At 44.1% G+C, this 13826-nt stretch overlaps 3 protein-coding genes across 4 annotated transcripts; 2 read left to right on the top strand and 1 right to left on the bottom strand.

The window, feature by feature from the left end:
• Positions 1-873: 873 nt before the first annotated feature.
• LOC147213288 (ribonucleoside-diphosphate reductase subunit M2-like) lies at positions 874-3708 on the top strand. The gene is made up of 10 exons (XM_086143128.1): positions 874-1085; positions 1304-1372; positions 1706-1846; positions 1928-2044; positions 2134-2267; positions 2411-2505; positions 2582-2715; positions 2821-2925; positions 3000-3113; positions 3346-3708. Exons 1-10 carry the CDS (start codon positions 996-998, stop codon positions 3496-3498), a joined length of 1152 nt encoding a protein of 383 aa, XP_085999254.1. The 5' UTR covers positions 874-995; the 3' UTR covers positions 3499-3708.
• A 457-nt stretch (positions 3709-4165) lies between these two features.
• On the top strand, positions 4166-8480 carry LOC147213287 (galectin-8-like). Its single transcript, XM_086143129.1, has 9 exons — positions 4166-4375; positions 5253-5341; positions 5430-5637; positions 6085-6207; positions 6284-6334; positions 6990-7016; positions 7137-7225; positions 7357-7522; positions 7826-8480. Exons 1-9 carry the CDS (start codon positions 4337-4339, stop codon positions 7973-7975), a joined length of 942 nt encoding a protein of 313 aa, XP_085999255.1. The 5' UTR covers positions 4166-4336; the 3' UTR covers positions 7976-8480.
• Positions 8481-8488: 8 nt separating this feature from the next.
• On the bottom strand, positions 8489-12676 carry LOC147213286 (ribonucleoside-diphosphate reductase subunit M2). Of its 2 annotated transcripts, none has more exons than XM_086143127.1 (11): positions 12621-12676; positions 11444-11500; positions 11164-11232; positions 10687-10827; positions 10482-10598; positions 10259-10392; positions 10021-10115; positions 9811-9944; positions 9618-9722; positions 9430-9543; positions 8489-8756 (listed from the first exon to the last, which is right to left on the bottom strand). In XM_086143127.1, exons 2-11 carry the CDS (start codon positions 11465-11467, stop codon positions 8604-8606), a joined length of 1086 nt encoding a protein of 361 aa, XP_085999253.1. In that variant the 5' UTR covers positions 11468-11500; positions 12621-12676; the 3' UTR covers positions 8489-8603. The 2 variants fall into 2 exon arrangements, with proteins under 2 accessions (XP_085999253.1, XP_085999252.1); XM_086143126.1 differs by having other exon boundaries at positions 11444-11541; positions 12621-12662.
• Between the last annotated feature and the right edge of the window lie 1150 nt (positions 12677-13826).

Genomic DNA, 13826 nt, shown 5'->3' with positions numbered 1-13826 from the left:
TGTCAGGTCACATCAACAATTGTTTCGTTTGTCTCTCTTCTAAACGACAATGCAGCTAGACAGCTGTTTCCCGTGAACAACAAAAAACAATGAAAAACAGTACAAACATTGTTACAACAAAGAAAGGTTGTGACCGAAAGCAGAATTGATCACATTTAGAATTAATCGAGTACACAATGGCAGTAAAACCAACCTTAGTTCTCGTCTGTCCTTTTAATTGTATTCAAATTGAAACCAGTCAATCAGTCCGGATAGATTTCAGGTGTGTCAAATATCCCTTAAACAAAAGAATGTTCGTTTAAGAAAATCCAAATATGCTTAAATCTCCCCAATTTCCCCAATGGGGGTCAATAAAGTATTATTTTTAATCATGCAACCAGCTGATTCATTCATATTTATTAAAACTAGGCATTTGACAAATGTCTTTAGCCATTGTTTAATTGGGGTATTTATCGAAGTCATTTGTTTCTTAGATGATATTCCCTATTTTGAATGAATTAAACCGAGTTGTATTACAGGTTTATGTTATTATAAAGTCAAATGTTTACATTCGTCAGTGCCCCCGTGTTGTTTTAGACCTTATTATCGCTGTTGCACAATGACAATACAGTCAAAATAGTATAATAAAACGAATCTTTTGTTGTCAAAATTGTGTTGCGTAAATGCAATCTTGTGTGGTTTTATAACAGCGATTTCGGTCAGTTTTGTAACCCCCGAGGCAAACAAAGGCGAATTTTTCCCGCAGAAACTCAGGTGGTCACGTTACCAACTCCCGCAGCCTGATTGGTCCATCAGTTTAAATAGCGAGCAGACGCTGCGCTTCCATTGGTCGAGCATTTTCCAGCGCGAAGATTTCAATTAAAAGGCGAGCGAGACACGACAGCTGTTAGTTGCCTCCTTAACTTGCCACTTGTTTTTCCTGTTCGGCCCGTTAACAGTTTTTAAATTTTTTTTTGATTTATTTCGTCGTGTCGTCGTGTATCTGAAGAACAAACATGCTGTCTGCTCACGGTCCTCTGTCTGCCAAGAATGAAAACTCCCTCAGCAATGGGCTCACCAATATGGCGCTGGACAAAGAAAACACGGTAAACTTTCCTTGTTTAAATAAAAAATACAAAACAAAACCGTAACTTTGACAAACTGAGAGTTGAATACATGGCGTCTGTTTGTCGGACATCTCAGGCCCTGGTTCCGATTGATCCCAATTTCATGTGTCCCATGTTCAGCGGCCTAATATCACGGTGCTAACTAGTGTCTTCGGTCAGACCTCATTTGTCAAAGTCTGTCCCTTTCGTTTTTCCAGCCACCGAGTGTGAACTCTACGCGGATCCTGGCGTCCAAAACCGCGCGGAAAATCTTTGAGCAGTCCCCGGTAAGTCGGTCCACACCCGTCGGAACCTCCCTCCCCTGTAAATAAACGTTTCAAACAGGAGATTCACACACTGGCAGCCGAATATAGCAAGGCGGTGTTGCTTTTAGTGTGGCGTCCAAAGTTCCAGTTCTGGCGCGAACATGAAGACTCTTTGTCTGACTCATTTCTTGAAACCAAATTGTCCTCCCAGATAGAAGATTTTGTCTGACTCTAAAATGCGTATGAAACGAGTAGAAACGTCATATGAAACATCTCTATAGGGTGCAGGGTTTTTCACCAAATACTATGCCATCGGCAGAAATGCATAGAATACATTTCCTGTTGTATGTTTAGAAGAAACAGAAGTCCAGCAGCCAACATGAAGAGCCCCTGCTGCAGGACAACCCTCGGCGCTTTGTCATCTTCCCCATCCAGTACAATGACATCTGGCAGATGTACAAGAAGGCAGAGGCCTCCTTCTGGACAGCAGAAGAGGTAAAGATGGTGTCCTATAACTAAGGTGTGTGTGTGTGTGTCACTTTTTTTTTTTTTGATGGGATTTGTGTGTGTTTTCAGGTGGACCTGTCAAAGGACGTGCAGCACTGGGAGTCTCTGAAGGAGGAGGAGCGCTACTTCATCTCTCACGTCTTGGCTTTCTTTGCCGCCAGTGACGGCATTGTCAATGAGAACCTTGTGAGGAAGCCTTATTGCTGCCCTTTAAGAAACCTGCAGGGATCAATGGCGATCATCCATTAATCTTAGTGGCTTTGTGCGACCACTAGGTGGAGCGCTTCACCCAGGAGGTGCAGGTGACTGAGGCCCGCTGTTTCTACGGATTCCAGATCGCGATGGAGAACATCCATTCTGAGATGTACAGCCTCCTTATCGACACCTACATTAAAGATTCCAAACAAAGGTGAGACCGTCGTCCCCTGCTGGCCCGAGACCGACCCCACAGGCCAACTCAAAGGCCTTTGGCAACCTGTCATGTTTTTCCTGGCTAGACAGAAATACAACTTTACATCCATTAAAGTTGATTAATGCCCCCTCCCCTTTCAGAGAATACCTCTTTAACGCAATTGAGACGCTGCCATGTGTGAAGAAGAAGGCAGACTGGGCGCTCAACTGGATTGGCAACAAAGACGCCACTTACGGTAATCCAACACCACTGTGTCTATAGTGCATCTGATTTTGTTCATGTATCAGTTATTGACGTTTTCTTTCTTGCAGGAGAGCGTGTGGTGGCTTTCGCTGCTGTGGAGGGAATCTTCTTCTCCGGCTCCTTTGCCGCCATCTTCTGGCTGAAGAAACGAGGGCTGATGCCTGGCCTGACCTTCTCCAACGAGCTCATCAGCAGAGACGAGGTAAGCACTCATTCATTCTGTATTAACCTGTTTGTTTTTAGATGAGAGAGAGAACAACTTTAACTTGCTTGGATTCATTTTTTTTTTTCTTTTTCTGCCTCCCAGGGTCTTCACTGTGACTTTGCCTGCCTGATGTTCAAACACCTGCTTGACAAACCATCTTCAGAGACCGTCCACAGCATTATTAAGAATGCTGTGGAGATTGAACAGGTGATTATTGTTTGCTGTCTAGGTGCCATGGTTTTTCCCTGCTTTGTGATGTAACCTTTGACCTATGCTTGCAGGATTTCCTCACTAAGGCGCTGCCAGTTAAGCTGATAGGGATGAACTGTGACCTGATGAAGCGCTACATTGAGTTTGTGGCTGACAGGCTGATGCTGGAGCTCGGTTTCTCTAAGGTGACCAAGATTTACACACACTCGCAAACTTAATTACTTCTCAAATCTTCAAGTAAGAGACCTACCGGACAGTTCTATGTATGAGGTTAAAAGTTTTGTATCAACACTATCTGCGCTCAAACTTCTCTCAACCCCCACCCCCTTTGCTCTCATAAGAGACATGCTGATTGTTTTTAAGAATCTTACTTTTTAGAAAATACTTGACATATGTACGGCTGGCATCTGTGTTTAGATCTACCGGGTAGAGAACCCCTTCGACTTCATGGAAAACATCTCTCTGGAGGGAAAGACCAACTTCTTCGAGAAGCGAGTGGGAGAGTACCAGAGGATGGGTGTGATGTCAGGCACTACAGACAGTACATTCAGATTGGATGCAGACTTCTGAGGACACGGACCCGATGACCTGCTTATACGCACACCTGCTGGAACTCTGGGCCTGTTTTATCACTGTGCTGACCAGGAGGCAGATGATCTCTGGAGCCTGAAAGCACCTAAACCTCTATTGTACAGTTTTGTTTTTAATGAAATGAGGTCTCATTTTAGACCCTTGATTTGTGGTGTTCTTAGATGTACAGCTTTTGTAGTAAAATCCTGTTTCGGGCAACCATTGTTTGGAATTGTTTTTTTTCTTTTTGGAGAGTGCAATGGAGTGTTTACTAATCCAAACAAAAGTGACTGATTTTGTAGGAAATCTCAAAGTTCAGTACTAAATTCATTTGAGTTCAAAGATTTTGTAGTTTTGTTTTTTAGGGGGGGTAAGTCAACCGAGAAGTGCCCCTTTTTTTTTCTCCTTTGAAAACATCTCTTCTGAATGTCTAAAGCATCTATCGTGTTCAAACCAATTGACAACCAAAAATTTGATTGTGGTGCAGTAACTGATAGGAAATGGTGTTAGAATTCATTATAGAAGATAAAATACAAGCAGTGCGGACCATAGCTTGAATTGTGGAGCTCTGTACTGAAACCCGGAAATGTACGGACGCTTACCGGAAGTTCTCGACAACTATTTTGTTTTCGACCAAACATACACCAGTATGAATCTACGGAATTGTATAACTTTCTCAAAGGAAATGAGAAAACCCAAGACAAGAACTTAATGCGATATTATGCTGCTTGAGGTCGAACGTCGGCGTTCGAATACGTCATCACGCAAGGACGTAACCCAGGAAAACAACCGACCGCCCACCAGTTAGCATTTTGCTCCGGTCTTTCCCTTCAACGTCATGTCCATTACAAACCTGAGACAGACGTTCGTAAACCCGGTGAGTTTCATTCGGATTTTTACTCTAATTTCATAATCTATACCGTATCGCTCTTACATACTTGTGTCCGCAAGCGAACGGAGTTTGCCTACGAACTTTGTATCGGTTTCAGAAAAAAATGCTGAACTCTCGCCCCGCCAAAGGCAAACGTCAACCCTGTGCTCTCGCCTTTCTACGGCCCATTTCAATGTTTTTATTGAAATTCCTCCTCCGACAGCCCGAACAGTGAAGATAGTTTCAACCGAGATACATGGACGAGACGATTGTTTCAATCTAATTTCTCCTAATCTAATTTTATCGATGTCCAGGCGGGACATCTCCTGAGCCGAATTTAGGAGTCGTCCTAACAGCTTCTGTTTCACTGGACCTTGCCTCAATTGGGGAAGATTCCATTCACGGACAGAAAACCTCTTCGATTTCTAAAGGGATAACTTGTGTGGCTGTTATTAGAATATCAAGATATTAACTGAAATGACATTATACAATTCAGATGTGATCAGTTTGAAAATCGCCAAAAGATCACATAGATGTAAGACTGAGAAATACTGTATTCTGTTCCACTGTTTTTATTTGACAGCAATGACTCACAAGAAGACAAAGTGCAACTGCAGAAGTGGATTTATGATGACTAATGAAAACAGAAGTGGAAATTGAAGCTCTGGCTTTCGACGGCTGATTAGCGGATTCATGTTCTGTCCAACTAAGACACCATATACAAGCACACACAAGTGCAAAACTGATGCCACTGAAGCTATGAAAAACTATGAAAAACTATGAAAAGAATTCAATGGAGATGAAGAGCAGGGATAAAAGAAATGAAAAATAAGCAGGCTGTTGGGACAGGGTTTTCTGTGACCTGTGCGAACTTCCTTTGCAGGCGGTTCCCTTTGCCGGCACCATCCTGGGGGGCCTGCTGCCAGGGGAGATGGTCCTGGTCCAGGGCTCAGTACTGGCGGACTCTGACAGGTGTGGACCAACTCTCCTCTTCCTTTTTTTTCTTCTTCTTCTTTGGAAGGAATTGTTGTACTCATTGTCCTTCCGGATGGTCCTGCAGGTTCCAGCTGGACCTGACGTGTGGCAGCAGCGTGAAGCCGCGGGCCGACGTCGCCTTTCACTTCAACCCACGCTTCAACAAAAAGTGCATCGTGTGCAACACGCTCCAAAAGGAGCGGTGGGGCCGGGAGGAGATCCTGCACCGGATGCCTTTCACTAACGGGGAAGCCTTCGAGCTCCTCGTTCTTGTCCTCAAGGACAAGTTCCAGGTGATGCCTGTTTTCACACCAGAGGAATTGGCATTAGTACTCTCTTTTATTTGATTGCTGAATTCGTGAACCTTCTGGTATTTTTTGGTTCGCATTGGCTTTTAATATCTATTTTTTCAATAAAAATGGGGTGGAAATTTAATGGCAATTTCTTGGATTCTTCATGTCATAATAAAGGTAGAAATTCAGGTAATTTCAAGTTTTTTTTTTTAAAGCTTATTTTTTGATAGCATTTTTTTACCCATATTTATAAACCAATTGTTGCCTATTTCAGGTAATCTGTTTTCTGTTTTTAACATAGTTTTACATATGCATACAGGACTATTTTTTGTCTGGAATATTACTAATAAGTATAAGTAAAAATGATTTTCCTTGCAGCTGCAGTTTTTGTAGTCGGCACAAGGGGGTGTCTGGAAATATTGTGACCTTTTTAAGTCTGCTCCACAGGTGGCCGTAAACGGGGCTCACGTCCTAGACTACAAACACAGACTGGACCTGGGGCTTATTGACACCCTGGCCCTGTCTGGGAAAGTCAAAGTCGACGCAGTGGGCATCCTGCCTTCGATCGCTGTGAGTCACTCGTACTGCTGCGCTGCGATATCCTGCCGAAACACCCCGGAGACATTTTGCTTTGCTCGTGTTTCAGAGTTCGGGGGCTCCCTCAGCCTCCCAGAAGAAACCCCCTGCTGAATCGCAGGTAAAACATAGGCTCATGCACACTTTCATTTTTTTGATAAATTTTTTTTATCATGCTAGCCATAATGAAGTGCCAGGAACAAGTACTGTTAAAATAATAGTTGATATGTTCCCATGACAACAGTCTGTCTTGTTGACAGGCGAGTGACTCGCATTAGGTAAAGACAGTACAGATCGAGTGTGGAAAAGAGGTGAAAAAACAAAGAGAGCCAAGATATGTTTGTGAGACCAGCCATGTTGTCTGGTTTGGAGACAGAATCAGAGCAGGAGGGAGCAGACATGAAGATCTTGAGTTTCTCTTTGGGGGTGAGGAGGATGGGCAGGATCAGAAGTGAGCCCATCAGAGAGGCCGTGCATGACAGATGTTCTGGAGATCAAGTCAGCCTGAGATGGTTTGGATTAGCACAGAGGAGAGATAGTGAGGATCTGGGGAGAAGGATGCTCAGGTTTGAGGCCTGGAGGGAGACCAGAGAGGTTTGTGGGTGGGGTGAAAGAGGACGTGAATGTAGTTGGTGTGAGAGAAGAGGATGCAGAGGAGAGGTTTTGATGGTGGCAGATGCTTGGCTACGGAGACCCCTGAAGGGAGCCGCTTAAAGGAAAAGAAGTAGAATGAATGTCCTTTCTGGATTTTAACAAGTATCATCTTTGTCCGGCAGCTGATGATCTTGTCGTCCATCGACCTGGTGAGTCAGACTGACGATCGGAAAACTGGTTAATATTTCATTGAAGAGTTTCTCTTTCTAAAGGCATAAGGAGGCGAAGGTGACAAATGCATCCAACTGCTCAGTGTGTTTGCGTTTCAGAGCACCCCCTTCAGGGGGGAGCTGGTGGGAGGGCTGCAGCCTGGACGCACCATCGCCATCAAAGGTCACGTCAGAGATGACGCCAACAGGTATGTTTGGAGACAAATCGGAAAGGATGGGAAACTAACACTTTGAAAAAGAGGGAAAATTAAAGTCAAGGAACATTCAGGTTGACGTTCACGCTCATGTTATGATTGAGGTGTGTGTGTGTGTGTTTCAGATTCAGCGTGGATCTTGGGGCTCTAGGTAGCGGCGACATTGCTCTCCACCTGAATGCGCGTATGAGAGACTCAATGTTTACGAGAAACTCCTTCCTGTCGGGATGCTGGGGCAGCGAGGAGCATCAGCTGAAGTCGTTCCCCTTCAGGGCCGGGAAATACTTTGAGGTTTGAGAAATCAACTGGCCCAACAAAATGTTAGATAAACTGAAAATAAAAAAGCATATATAGCTAAACATAAATGATGTTTTCGAGAGTTCAGTATTTTTCCTGAAACCGATGGAAACATATATATATATATATATACTCTTTATGGTATATCTGTACGGTATTTATACTGTGTGTATATATATATATATTAAAGTATATTTTATGGCTGTATATCAAAAATATGTATGGATTTTTGATGTTCGTGAGAACCTGGAAATTTCCCACCTTAATGTTTGATTTGTCACCATGGTGACTCTGCAGATGATCATCCTGTGCGAGGCTCAAGCCTTCAAGATTGCCGTTAATGGCACCCACCAGTGCGCCTACAGACACAGAGTGCAGGACCTGAGGGGTGTCACGGGGCTGCAGGTGGGCGGAGACGTGACGTTGGAGGAAGTCGTCCTGCTGTGATACCATGTTTGTGCTTAAAACGAAACAAACGCCTGACAAGTTGTGGTTTTATTTTTAAACAGACTTTTGAATCCAGCAGCAGATAAAATTTAAAGGTTTCATTTGAATCTGGATTGAGAGAAATTTATCCTGAAGTCAAAAAAAAAACTTGAAAATGTTAAGATCATTCTGGCCAAGGCATTTGGAGCAATTTTCCAGAAAATGTATTGAAACTTTTCCATCGAAAGCCACACTGGGGACCTTCCAGTTGTAGTAAGTCGGAAATATTTAGAAGCCATATTGAAAACTGTTCAATTTTTTAGTTTCTAGTCTACAGTCCCAATCTTTGGTTACCCAAGACATTCCTCCTGACTGAAGCACAGAACTGATTTGTTTTTTTCCTGTCTATTGTTTGTCCAAGACTGACTTCAGGGCAAACTTCTTCCAACTGCTTAAACCATCTGATCAACTTGTTTTTCCTGCTAATGTCACTCGATTTAAAAGTAATTAAAAGAGCTGAACACTTTCTTTTTTCTCTTTATTTAATATGTACATGTTAAAATATAAATACAAACTTTAAAAAAACACTGTACACAAGCCACATTGGCTGGAAGTATTATGTTCAATAATGTTATGTAATAACAGTGACTTAGAAGTCGGCATCCAGCCTGAAGGAGTTGTCTGTGGTGCCGGACATCACGCCCATCCTCTGGTACTCGCCCACTCGCTTCTCAAAGAAGTTGGTCTTTCCCTCCAGTGAGATGTTCTCCATGAAGTCGAAGGGGTTTTCCACCCCGTAGATCTGAACACAACAGATGGCAGAATCAAGTTTTGATTGTCACTGTGCAGGCACAGTGAAAGCGTATATATTGGATAATAAATAGACGAGATATATACATCGTGCATAGGCATGATCTACAGTGCAGTGACAATACCACACACAGATACCCATATATAGGAGCAGGATGACATGAGGGGCTTTATGAATATGACTGAGTAGAAAGTTTTTCTGGGAAAAAAAAAAAGAAAAAAAAGGTCCAGACTTCACTAATTTGAAAAACAATCCAGCCAGCTTTCAAATCCTCAAAGTGACAGTGAGTTTGATCTAGCCTCTGCTCAGACGGGCGTCTGTCTCGCACCGCCACCATCCGCCCGACGGTGACCACTGCCTCCGTCGAGGCGTCTGTGGCGGCGCTCAGCCACCATCACCGGCTGACGTCCGGACCCCTGCGCCACTCATCATTGCAGAGCCACAATCAGCCAGGGCCCGACACATTTCTAAGTTTAATACATATTTGCTGTTAGAAAAGAAAAATTATGTACTTGAAAACCTAAGCCTGCAATGTGTGAAGGTTCTCAGTCATTCAGTCATATAGGTCATGGCGTGTTACTGTCAAAGCTTGTCATGGCCACAACACTCCAAAAGCACTATTGGCATGATAAGATTTGACAACAAAAACACCCTAAGACGTTACCTTAGAGAAACCGAGCTCCAGCATCAGCCTGTCAGCCACAAACTCAATGTAGCGCTTCATCAGGTCGCAGTTCATCCCGATCAGTTTAACTGGCAGAGCGTTGGTGAGGAAATCCTGCAAGCATAGGTCAAAGGTTACACCACAAGGCAGGGCAAAACCATGGCACCTAGACATCAAACAATAATCACCTGTTCAATCTCCACAGCATTCTTAATAATGCTGTGGACAAGCTCTGAAGAGGGTTTGTTGAGCAGGTGTTTGAACATCAGGCAGGCAAAGTCACAGTGAAGACCCTGGGAGGCAGAAAAAGAAAAAAAAAATGAATCCAAGCAAGTAAAAACTTGCAAGTAAAAACTTAACACAGAATGAATGAGTGCTTACCTCGTCTCTGCTGATGAGCTCGTTGGAGAAGGTCAGGCCGGGCATCAGCCCTCGTTTCTTCAGCCAGAAGATGGCGGCAAAGGAGCCGGAGAAGAAGATTCCCTCCACAGCAGCGAAAGCCACCACACGCTCTCCTGCAAGAAAGAAAACGTCAATAACTGATACATGAACAAAATCAGATGCACTATAGACACAGTGGTGTTGGATTACCGTAAGTGGCGTCTTTGTTGCCAATCCAGTTGAGCGCCCAGTCTGCCTTCTTCTTCACACATGGCAGCGTCTCAATTGCGTTAAAGAGGTATTCTCTGAAAGGGGAGGGGGCATTAATCAACTTTAATGGATGTAAAGTTGTATTGCTGTCTAGCCAGGAAAAACATGACAGGTTGCCAAAGGCCTTTGAGTTGGCCTGTGGGGTCGGTCTCGGGCCAGCAGGGGATGACGGTCTCACCTTTGTTTGGAATCTTTAATGTAGGTGTCGATAAGGAGGCTGTACATCTCAGAATGGATGTTCTCCATCGCGATCTGGAATCCGTAGAAACAGCGGGCCTCAGTCACCTGCACCTCCTGGGTGAAGCGCTCCACCTAGTGGTCGCACAAAGCCACTAAGATTAATGGATGATCGCCATTGATCCCTGCAGGTTTCTTAAAGGGCAGCAATGAGGCTTCCTCACAAGGTTCTCATTGACGATGCCGTCACTGGCGGCAAAGAAAGCCAAGACGTGAGAGATGAAGTAGCGCTCCTCGTCCTTCAGAGACTCCCAGTGCTGCACGTCCTTTGACAGGTCCACCTGAAAACACACACAAATCTCAGTATCCCATCAACAAAAAAACAAACACGGTGACAAACACAACTTGGTGATAGGACACCATCTTTACCTCCTCTGCTGTCCAGAAGGAGGCCTCTGCTTTCTTGTACATCTGCCAGATGTCATTGTACTGGATGGGGAAGATGACAAAGCGCCGAGGGTTGTCCCGCAGCAGGGGCTCTTCCTGTTGGCTGCTGGACTTCTGTTTCTTCTAAACAAACATTCAACAGGAGATGTATTCTATACATTTCTGCCGATGGCATAGTATTTGGTGAAAAACCCTGCACCCCCTAAAGATGTTTTCACATGACGTTTCTGCTCATTTCATACGCGTTTTGAGTCAGACAATGTCGTCTATCCGGGAGGAAAATTTGGTTTCAAGAAATGAGTCAGACAAAGAGTCTTCATGTTCGCGCCAGAACTGGAACTTTGGACGCCACAAAAAAACAATACCTTCTTGCTATATTCAGCTGCCAGTGTGTGAATCTCCTGTTTGAAACGTTCATTTATAGGGGCGGGAGGTTCCGACGGGTGTGGACCGACTTACCGGGGACTGGTCGAAGATTTTCCGCGCGGTTTTGGACGCCAGGATCCGCGTAGAGTTCATACTCGGCGGCTGGAAAAACAAAAGGACAGACTTTCACATACAAGGACTGACCGGAGACACTAATTAGCACCGTGTTATTAGGCAGCTGAACACGGGAAACATAAAACTTGGGTCAAACAGAACCGGGAGCCTTTGAGGCCGACAGATAAGACAATAAATAGTTTACTTTCACCATGTTCAAGGGCCCTGTTCGAACGAAGATATTATTTTACGGATTTACCGTGTTTTCTTTGTCCAGCGCCATGTTGGTGAGCCCGCTGCTGAGGGAGTTTTCATTCTTAGCAGAGAGAGGAGAGCGAACAGACAGCATGTTGGCTCCTGAGGTTCACCGCGACACGATATATTTAAAAAAGAAGGAGACAGGTTAAGTAAAAAAAAACGGGTAGAAGACGGTATTACGTTAACCCGTTGGCAAATAAGGAAGCCGCGCAAAGACGAAAAACCCGGGTTTCATGGTCGGCTCGTCCTATTTATTGAAATCTTGGCGGTGCATACGTTTGACACGTAGGAGCCAATCAGGACACGAGAAACGGCCATTTGTTAATCTGCGTTTTGCCGGGAACTTCGCTCGGTTACAGCATTTTTTTTATCTCAACGACCGTTATTACATATCGGTGGAATTTTACATTTACGAAACACTGTTTTGACAACAAAACAAACATTCAAGTTTATTTTTTTTAACCATGTTGATGATTTGGCATGAGCATATTATGATTCTAAGTGAAGCTTAAAGTAAAAATAAAAATCGAAAGACAAGTCTTTAATCGAACACTTGCTAAATGTGTATGCACTTAGATTCGAGTTAATATAAATATATTTAAGGCATATAAAAATGTTAAATCGATTGATCATGATCAAGTCTAGTTGCCACGACACAGTATAATCCATCAAAATAACACTGTACACATTTATTCACCGACTGATAATTGGAGACCATTAAAACACAAAAGTAGTTTTATACATCTAATCCCATATTTTCCGTGGTGTTTGTAATGTTACCGGTCTATGGAGCTTTACTCAAGTTACTTTGTGTTCCTTGTTTCTGGTCCCGCTGCCGCCTTTTTTGTTTATCGAAATTGGGCGTAGTCACAACAAATTTCGCGCCAAAAGCGACTTTATATTCGAGTTATAGCCAAAAATTGTGGACAAAGGGAAAAGTATCCTCAATTCAATGTTAATATAACCCATCGCGTTTCAGAGGTTTAGCTTTAAACATGTCAGAATATCAGCGGGAAACTGGCCACACATCCCAGTAATTTTCCGTTAATTCTGCCACCTTTATACAGGAAATATCGCCATAAAACGTCAGGATCCTTCAACTTTGGGTTTCAGATTTCCCAACATAAATTCTCCCTCTCCGTTATCTGATTTTCAAGCTCAAAAATGCGTATTTTCACCTTTTATTCCCAGCGCCAACAAAGTAATCTGAGCGCCATTGCGATAAGGACGCTTCTGACAACTGCATCTGGGTTAGTGCAACAACTTCGATTCTGATTGGCTGCCGGAGTACAACTATATCCGGGTTACTGCCACAGCGTGGGCTCTGATTGGCTGTCGGAGAGGCCTTCGGAATATGTAGTGACACCTCTGAACTCTGCCGCCATCTATCTAAAAGGAAGACCCCCTGAAAATTGTTTCTTTTTCACTTCTGTTTAATTTTACGATTAAGGGCGGCACTGGCCCGTGTCTCTCCAAGCCTGCCTTGACGGGGGGGGGGGGGGGGGGGGGGGGGGGGGGTCACGGAGGAGTGTCTCCCTGTGCCGGTCTCAAGCCCGGATAAATGCAGAGGGTTGCGTCAGGAAGGGCATCCGGCGTAAAACTTTTGCCAAAACCAAACATGCGAGTCAACCAAAACTATACCATACCGGATCGGTCACGGACCGGGTTAACAATGACCGCCATTGGTACTGATGACCTACAGAGTACTAATGGAAATTGGGCTACTGTGGGTCGAAGAACAAGAACAAGAAGAAGACGAGGAGTGGGTGTTCGGAAGCAGAGAGAGAGGAGGAAAGGAAAGAGTCTGGGACTGAGAGTAGGGAGTTTGAATATTGGGACTATGACAAGAAAAGGTAGAGAGTTGGTCGACATGAGAGTTGGCAGATTTGGTATCCAGGATAGGAATGCAGAGGGACAGATGGTGGTAGATTTTGCAAAAAGGATGGAAGTGGCTGTAGTGAACACCTTTTTCCAGAAAAAAACAGGAACATAGGGTAACTTATAAGAGCGGAGGTAGGAGCACGCAGGTAGACTACATCTTGTATAGACGAGGTAACCTGAAAGAGATCAGTGACTGCAAAGTAGTTGTAGGTGAGAGTGTAGCCAGACAGCATAGGATGGTGGTTTGTAGGATGACTCTGGTGACAAGGAAGATGAAGAGGACAAAGGCAGAGCACAGGAGAAAGTGGTGGAAGCTGAAAAGGGAGGAGTGTTGCATGGTTTTCAGGGAGGAGTTGAGAAAGGGTCTGGGTGGTCAGCGTCAGCTTCCAGATGATTGGACAACTACAGCTAGTGTTATCAGGGAGACAGGTAGAAGAGTACTTGGTGTGTCATCTGGAAGGAAAGTAGATAAGGAGACTTGGTGGTGGAATGAGGAAGTGCAG

The sequence above is a fragment of the Fistularia commersonii genome, chromosome 36 (genome assembly GCF_037954325.1).
Source record: "Fistularia commersonii isolate RoL2024-O1a breed Wild chromosome 36, RoL_Fcom_v1.0, whole genome shotgun sequence".
NCBI lineage: Eukaryota > Metazoa > Chordata > Actinopteri > Syngnathiformes > Fistulariidae > Fistularia > Fistularia commersonii.
Note: the sequence above shows the minus strand (reverse complement) of the source record. Positions and strands in the feature narration are given on the sequence as shown.